Source organism: Carcharhinus amblyrhynchos, chromosome 7 (genome assembly GCF_965287045.1).
Source record: "Carcharhinus amblyrhynchos chromosome 7, sCarAmb.v2.hapA, whole genome shotgun sequence".
NCBI classification, from domain to species: Eukaryota; Metazoa; Chordata; class Chondrichthyes; order Carcharhiniformes; family Carcharhinidae; genus Carcharhinus; species Carcharhinus amblyrhynchos.
The window spans coordinates 7,364,422-7,372,648 of record NC_137330.1 but is presented as its reverse complement, the minus strand read 5'-3'; the positions used below and the strand labels follow the sequence as shown (position 1 = coordinate 7,372,648).

The 8,227-nt window shown below is 47.8% G+C and overlaps 1 protein-coding gene across 2 annotated transcripts in view; it reads right to left on the bottom strand.

Moving 5' to 3' along the window:
- Positions 1-8,227, bottom strand: part of egln1a (egl-9 family hypoxia-inducible factor 1a) — a 111,500-nt gene that overhangs the window by 50,977 nt on the left and 52,296 nt on the right. For both annotated transcript variants that reach the window (XM_080191869.1, XM_080191868.1), the window contains exon 2: positions 2,170-2,289. In XM_080191869.1, coding sequence (XP_080047995.1) covers positions 2,170-2,289 — 120 coding nt within the window. The remainder of the gene's footprint in view (positions 1-2,169; positions 2,290-8,227) is intronic.

Sequence of the window (8,227 nt, the reverse complement as noted above, 5' to 3'; positions counted from 1 at the left end):
GGCAGAGGGGGGTTGGGGGCGGGGGGGGCGGAGGGGGTGGGGGGGAGGGGGTGGAGGGGGCGGAGGGGAGGGGGGCGGGGCAGAGGGGGGAGGGGAAGGGGGGAGGGGAAGGGGGGAGGGGAAGGGGGGGAGGGGAAGGGGGGGAGGAGAAGGGGGGGAGGGGAAGGGGGGGAGGGGAAGGGGGGAGGGGGAGGAGGGGAGGAGGGGAAGGGGGGTGGGGGAGGAGGGGAAGGGGGGGTGGGGGAGAGGGAGACAGAGGCGGGGGAGACAGAGGCGGGGGGAGACAGAGGCGGGGGGAGACAGAGGCGGGGGGAGAAGGGGGGGGGAGAGAAGGGGGAGGAGAAGGGGGGGGAGAAGGGGGGGAGAAGGGGGGGAGAAGGGGGGGAGAGAAGGGGAGGGAGAGAGAAGGGGGGAGAGAGAGAAGGGGGGAGAGAGAGAAGGGGGGAGAGAGAGAAGGGGGCAGAGAGAGAAGGGGGGAGAGAAGGGCGGGGAGAGACTGGGGGAAGGGGGGAGAGGGGGAGAGAGAGGGAGAAGAGGAGGGTGGGGGGGAGAGCGGGGTGGGGGGGAAGGGGGAGGGGGAGAGGGTGGGGGAGAGGGGGAGGGTGGGGGAAGGGGGGACGAGGGGGGAGAGGGGGAAGGGGGGGAAGAGATGGGGGGGGGAAGAGATGGGGGGGAAGAGATGGGGGGGAAGAGATGGGGGGAAAGAGATGGGGGGAAAGAGATGGGGGGGAAAGAGATAGGGGGGAAGAGATGGGGGGAAAGAGGGGGGGAAAGAGAGGGGGGGAAAGAGAGGGGAAGAGAGGGGGGGGAAGAGAGGGGGGGGGAAGAGAGGGGGGGGAAGAGAGGGGGGGGAAGGGGGGGAAGGGGGGGGAAGGGGGGGGAGAGGGGGGGAAGAGAGGGGGGGAAGAGAGGGGGGGGGAGAGAGGGGGGGAAGAGAGGGGGGGGAAGAGGGGGGGAAGAGAGGGGGAAGAGGGGGGGGGAAGAGAGGGGGGAGGGAGGGAGGGGGGAAAAGAGGGAGGGGGGAAGAGAGGGAGGGAGGTGGGGGGAAGAGAGAAGGGGGGAAGAGAGAGGAGAGAGAGAGAGAGAGAGATGGGGCACGTGGGGAGGTGGGGTGCGAGGGGGAGGCGGGGCGCGAGGGGGAGCACGAGCCAGGAAACATGGCGGGGGGAGGGCGAGGGAGCAAGGGCGAAGGGGCAAGGGCGAGAACAAGGGTGGCGAGGGAGCGGGGCGAGAACAGGATGGGGGGGGCGAATAACTGGGGTGGGGGGGACGAGAACGAGGGGGGAGAACGAGAACGGGGGGGGGACGAGAATGGGTGGGGGGGATGTGTGGGGGGCAAGAACGAGGGAGGTGAGAACAAGGGGCGAGTGCACGTGCAACTTGTGGTTTAACTCTTCAATGTTATAAGAATGTTTCCCAGGCCTTCCATGAATACTCTTAGAAGGTCAATAGGGCTCAGTGGCTGGAAAAGTTTGGGAATCTCTGGTCTATCTCATATCATCATGCAATCTTGATAACTCACTTCTCAGTAACTTCCTTTCTACCTCTATTTATATCATCTCTCATTCTCTTCATCACCCTAACCTGAAATTAAAGTTGTACACTTCACCATGTGGAAACAGGAACTCTTCTATTTCTCGTCGACTTCTCCATGTTAATTTGTGATCCCAGAATGTGTGCACAGGTCAACACCCTGCCCTGCACATTTGGTCCTCTAATATCAGGGCTTTAACATAATAAAAACATATGAACTTTTGAATAAACTGCATGCAAGATTTCTGCACACGCACAACTGTTTTGGTTTTACATTCAATGATTGAAATACCCCATGGCACAACTGGGTAAGGTTAGGATGCCTGCAGTGTCATATTTCAGAAACACTTTCATTAACCATGAATCAGTCCAAAAAATGTATAGTGAATCGACCAAGAGGAATTATTACAATGAGTTATTTGATTCTCATAAATGGCATGCATCACTTGCCTGTTACCTGCTGAGTTCACTTTCCGCAATTACTCACAAATATAAGTAACAGTAATCATAAGACAAACCAAAATACATACCAGAACTTCTCTACTATTCTACCTTTATTACTTTGTGTTATTTTCACCCTGCTGCATTTTTTAAAAAGTCTCAGCAATATTTCCAGAAACAATGAATATTATGTACCTGTGTGTCCCAGTTTTTATTCAGATAATATATACATGTGACACATCGTCCATCTCCATTAGGATTATCAACGTGGCGAACATATCCTGTTCCGTTGCCTGGGTAACATGCCACCATTGCCTGTAAATCAGTAAAGAAAAATATAAAGAAAACGGAAAAGAGCTGAAGTGCAAACTTTTTCTGCTCCATACTCTCTTGTCACAATCCATAAGGTTAGAACATAAGAACAAAAGAACTCGGAGCAGCAGCAGGCCAGTTGGCCCCTTGAGCCTGATTTGATATGATAGGGCAGCACGGTGGCACAGTGGTTAGCATTGCTGCCTCACAGCACCAGGGACCCAAGTTCAATTCCTGGCTTAGGTCACTGTCTGTGTGGAGTTTGCACATAGTTCTCACGTCTGCTTGGGTTTCATCTCACAGTCCAAAGATGTGTGGATTGGGCGGATTTGCCATTCTAAATTACCCCTTAGTGTCGGGGGATTAGCTAGGGTAAATGCATAGGGTTATGAAGATAGGGTCTAGGAGTGATTGTAGTCAGTGCAGACTCAGCTGGCTGAATGGCCTCCTTCTGCACTGTATGATTCTGCTATGATTCTTGTTACATGCATTTGTATACAGTGAAAAGTACTGTTTCTTGCATGTTATACAGGCAAAGCATACCATTCATAGAGAAGAAGGAAGGAAGAGACTGCAGAATGTAGTGTCATAGTCATAGCTAGGGTGTAGAGAAATCAACTTAATATAAAATAGGTCCATTCAAAAGTCTGATGGCAGCAGGGGAAGAAGCTGTTCTTGAGTCAGCTGGTACGTGACCTCAGACTTTTGTATCTTTTTCCCGATGGAAGAAGGTGAAAGAGAGAATGTCCGGGCTGCATGGGGTCCATCAATTATGCAGGCTGCTTTTCCAAGGCAGCGGGAAGTGTAGACAGTGTCAATGGGTGGGAGGCTGGTTTGCGCAATGGGCTGGGCTTCATTCATGACCCTTTGTAGTTTTCTTGCAGAATGTGCAGAGCAGGAGCCATACCAAGCTGTGATACAACCAGAAAGAATGCTTTGTATGGTGCATCTGTAAAGTTGGTGAGTGTCATGGTGCCAAATTTCCTGAGAGGGTAGAGGCGTTACTCTGCCATTCAATAAGATCATGGCTGATCTTTTTGTGGACTCAGCTTCTTTAACCCACCTGCTCACCTAATCCTTAATTCCTTTACTGTTCAAAAATCTATCTATCTTTGCCTTAAAACATTCAACGAGGTAGTCTCAATTGCTTCACTGGGCAGGGAATTCAGCAGATTCACAGCCCTTTAGGTGAAGAAGTTCCCCCTCAACTCAGTCCTAATTTCGCTCCCCCTTATTTTGAGGGTATGCCCCCTAGTTCTGATTTCACCCTGCAGTGGAAACAACCTTATCTGTTCCCTTCATGATTTTATATGTTTCTATAAGATCTCCCATCATTCTTCTGAACTCCAATGAGTATATTCCCAGTCTACTTAGTCTTTCCTCATAAGCCAACCTTTCAACTCCAGGTTCAACTAATGAATCTCCTCTGCACCCCCTCCAGTGCCAGTATATGTTTTCTCAAGTAAGGAGATCAAAACTGCACACAGTACTTTAAGTGTGGCCTCACCAGCACCTTATAGAGCTGCCACATAACCTCACTGTTTTTAAACACCAATCCTCTAGCAATGAAAGGCAATATTCCATTGCCTTCTTAATTACCTGCGGAACCTGCAAACAATCTTTGTGATTCAAGCACAAGGACATCCAGGTCCCTTTGCACAGCAGCATGCTGCAACTTTTTGCCATTTAAATCAATGGTCCATTTTGCTGTTATTCCTACCAAAATGGATGATCTCATATTTACCAACACTGTACTCCATCTGTCAGATCTTTGCCCATTCAAACTATCTATGTCCCTTTGCAGATGTCCAGTGTCCTGTGCACATTTTGTTCAACCACTCATCTTAGTGTCGTCTGCAAACTTTGGCACACTACACCCTAGTTCCCAACTTCAAATCATTTGTGTAAATTGTAAACAATTGCAGTCCTAACACTGATCCTTGAGGCATGCCACTAGTCGCTGATCACCAACCAGAGAAACACTCATTGCTTTGCGAGTTAACCAATCCTCTATCCATGCTAATACATTACCCGTAACACTGTGCACCTTTATCTTAGGCTGCTGCCTTTTGTGTGGCATCTTGTCAAATGCCTTCTAGAAATCCAGATACACCACATCCACCAGTTTCTTACTGGCTACCGTACTCATGATGTCCTCAAAGAATTCCACTAAATTAGTTAAACATAACCTGTCTTTCATGACCCCATGCTGTGTTTTCCCAATGGGACAATTTCTATCCAGACGTCTCGCTATTTTTTCCTTGATTATAGATTCAAGCATTTTCCCCACTACAGAAGTTAAGCTAACCTTTTGTCTACGTCCTTATTTAAATGGTGATGGTGCGTTTGCTGTTTTCCTACCTGCTGGAACTGCCCCAGAGTGCAGTGAATTTTAGTAAATTATCACGAGCACATTTGCTATTTCCCCTGTCATCTGGTTTAGCATTCCATCAGGGCCAGAAGACTTGTCTACCTTTAGCCCCATTAACTTACCTAACACTGCTTCTTTAGTGATAGTGATCATTTCTAGGTCCTCACCTGCCAGAGCCTTCTTGTCATCAACTTTTGGCATGTTATTTGTGTCTTCCATTGGGCGGCACAGTAGCACAGAGGTTAGCACTGCTGCTTCACAGCTCCAGGGACCTGGGTTCGATTCCTGGCTTGGGTCACTGTCTGTGTGGAGTTTGCACATTCTCCTCGTGTCTGTGAGAGTTTTCTCTGGGTGGTCCGGTTTCCTCCACAGTCCAAAGATGTGCAGGTTAGGTTGGCTGGCCATGCTAAAAATTGCCCCTTAGAGTCGTGAGATGCATAGGTTAGAGGGATTAGCGAGTAAATATGTAGGGATATGGGGGTAGGGCAAAGGTGAGTTTCTGGTCGGTGCAGACTCGATGGGCTGAATGGCCTCCTTCTGCACAGTAGGGTTTCTTTGATTGTGAAGACCGACACAAAGTACCTGTGAATGCCTCTGCCATTTCCTCATTTCCCGTTATTAAATCCATCTTCTCATCCTCGAAAGGGCCAATGTTTACCTTAGCCACTCTTTTTCTTTCTATATATGTGTAGAAACTTTTGCTATCTGTTTTCATATTCTGAGCTAGTTTATTTTCATAAGCCATAAGACCATAAGATATAGGAGCAGGATTAGCCCATTTGGTCCATCGAGTCTGCTCTGCCACTCAATCATGGCTGATATGATTCTCATCCCCATTCTTCTTTTGTAACCCTTGATCCTCTTAGTCATCAAGAACCTATCTATCTCTGACTTAAAGACACTCACTGACCTGGCCTCCACAGCCCTCATGGCAAAGAGTTCCACAGGTTCACCACCCACTGAAGAAATTCCTCCTCATCTCAGTTTTAAATGAGCGTCCCTTCACTCTGAGGTTGTGTCCTTGAGGTTTACTCTCTCCCACAAGTGGAAACATCCTTTCCAAATCCACTCTATCTAGGCCTCTCAGTATTCTGAGAGTTTCAATTAGATTCCCCCTCCTCCTTCTAAACTGCATTGAGTATAGACTCAGACTCATCAACCGCTCCTCATATGACAAACGCTTAATTCCTGGAATAATTCTTGTGAACCTCCTGTTGACACCCTCCAAGGCCAGCACATCCTTCCTTAGGTATGGGGCCCAAAACTGTTCAGAATATTCCAAACGGTGTCTGACCAGAGCCTTAAACAGCCTCAGCAGTCCATCCCTGCTTTTGTATTCTAGCCCCCCTTGAAATTAATGCTTACATTGAATTTGCCTTCCTAACTGCCAACTGAACCTGCATGTTAACCTTATGAGAATCCTGAACCAGGACTCCCAAGACCCTTTTTGCTTCAGATTTCCGAAGCCTTTCCTCATTTAGAAAAGTCTACACCTCTATTCTTCCTATCAAAGTGCATAACCTCACACTTTCCCACGCTGTATTCCACTTGCCACTTCTAACCTGTCCAGTCATTCTGCAGCTTCCCCGCTCCCTCAACACTACCTGTCCCTCTGCAAATCTTTGTATTATCTGCAAATTTAGCAACTATGGCCTCAATTCCATCTTCCAGATCACGAACGTATATTGTGAAAAATTGTGGTCCCTGTGGAACACTACAAGTCACCCGTTGCCATCCTGAAAAGAACCCCCTTATCCCCAATCTCTGCCTTCTGTCTGTCAGCCAATCTTCTATCCATGCTGGTACTTTGCCTGAAACAGCATTGGCTCTTAGCTTATTAAGTAGTCTCTTTTAAGGCACCTTGTCAAAAACTTTCTGAGAATCCAAATAAATCAGGTCCACTGGCTCTCCTTTGTCTAACTTCTTTCTTCATTACCTCCTCAAAGAACTCTCACAGATTTGTCAGACATGACTTCCTTTTGACTAAGCCGTGATGGCTCAGTACTATTATACCATGCATTTCCAAGTACTGCACAATTTCATCCTTAATAATGGATTCCAAGAACTTACCCACAATTGAGGTCAGGTTAACTAGCCTATATTTGCCCATCTTCTGCCTCCCTCCCTTCTTAACAGGGGTGTTACATTAGCCTTTTTCAAGTTGTCTGGAACCTTCTCTGACTCCAATGATTCCTGAAAGATCACCACCAATGCCTCCTCAGCTATCCCTTCAGAATCCTGGGGTATAGTCCATTCAGTCCTTACTTATACCTTTTTTTTAATCTTCTATCTAGATGTCTTGCTATTTCTTCCTTGATTACAGATTCAAGCATTTTCCCCACTACAGAAGTTAAGCTAACCTTTTGTCTGCATCCTTTTTTAAACAGTAGCGTCACATTTGCTGTTTTCCAATCTGCTGGAACCGCCCCAAAGTCTCTCTCACAAGTGGAAACATCCTCTCCATGTCCCTTCTATCTAGGCCTCTCAGTATTTTGTAAGTTTATGCCCCAAAGTTTTTGCTCTCAGTCTACATTAGCCAACTCCTCCCTCATCCCATTGTAGTCTCCTTTGTTTACACACAAGACACTGGTATTGGATTCTACCTTCTCACGCTCCATCTGTATTTTAAATTTAACCAATGATTGCTCCTTCAAAGAGTATCCCTAACTATGAGATCATTAATTATTTCTTTTCTGTCTCATTACACAGAATCAGATCTAGGATAATTAGATGTTGGTCCATTGACCTATCATCACAGTTATTAGCCTGCATGCCTTCCTTTTGATGTGTAAGGACTAGTCCACCACTGTTTATTTTGGATAAGCCTCTTCTGATATGAGTCAAAACCTGGACCCACAAAAATCGTAACAGTGATCTTCTCATAACAGCCCACATTGTTTGAGAAGATACAGAATGACCATCCCTTTGAATAAGAAGCCGACAAGCAAGGGTAGCAGAGCGGCAATGCTGAATGGCTGTTATGGGGAAAATTTGCATTGGCGCTGTCACCACTTCCAGAAAGTAGACCTTCAGAAGACACCCTACATGTTCGTGTGAAGGCAAGCATCCAGCAACAGCAGCACAGCAGCGACGCTGATTAGCTATTGCGGTGAAAATTTGAACAGGCGCAATCACTTCCTTTGGAAAGTGGACTTCAGAAGACACTCTACATGTTCGTGTGAAGGCAAGCATCCAGCGAGGGTAGCAGAGTGTGACGCTGATTGGCTGTTGTGGGGATATTTGTGCAGGCATACTCGCTGCTTCCAAAAAGTGGTTGTGGAAGAGCTGTTATAAAGGGACAGTTAATTCAGGAACTGAGGAGCCTCAGCTCTTGACCTTGTCCAACAGGTATGAGGTACTTGCTCCCTGCGTGGATGAGGGAAAGGGCTGTAGAGAGGATGAGCTAGCCAACCACTGCACGGTGGTACAAGAGGCCATTCAAAAGGGGGGAGCAAAAAGACAAGTGGTAATTCTATAGTTAGGAGGATTGATAGCATCCTTTGTAAGCCAGATCGTGAGTCCCACATGGTATGTTGCCTGCCCAGAGCCAGGGTGACGGAATCTCTGACT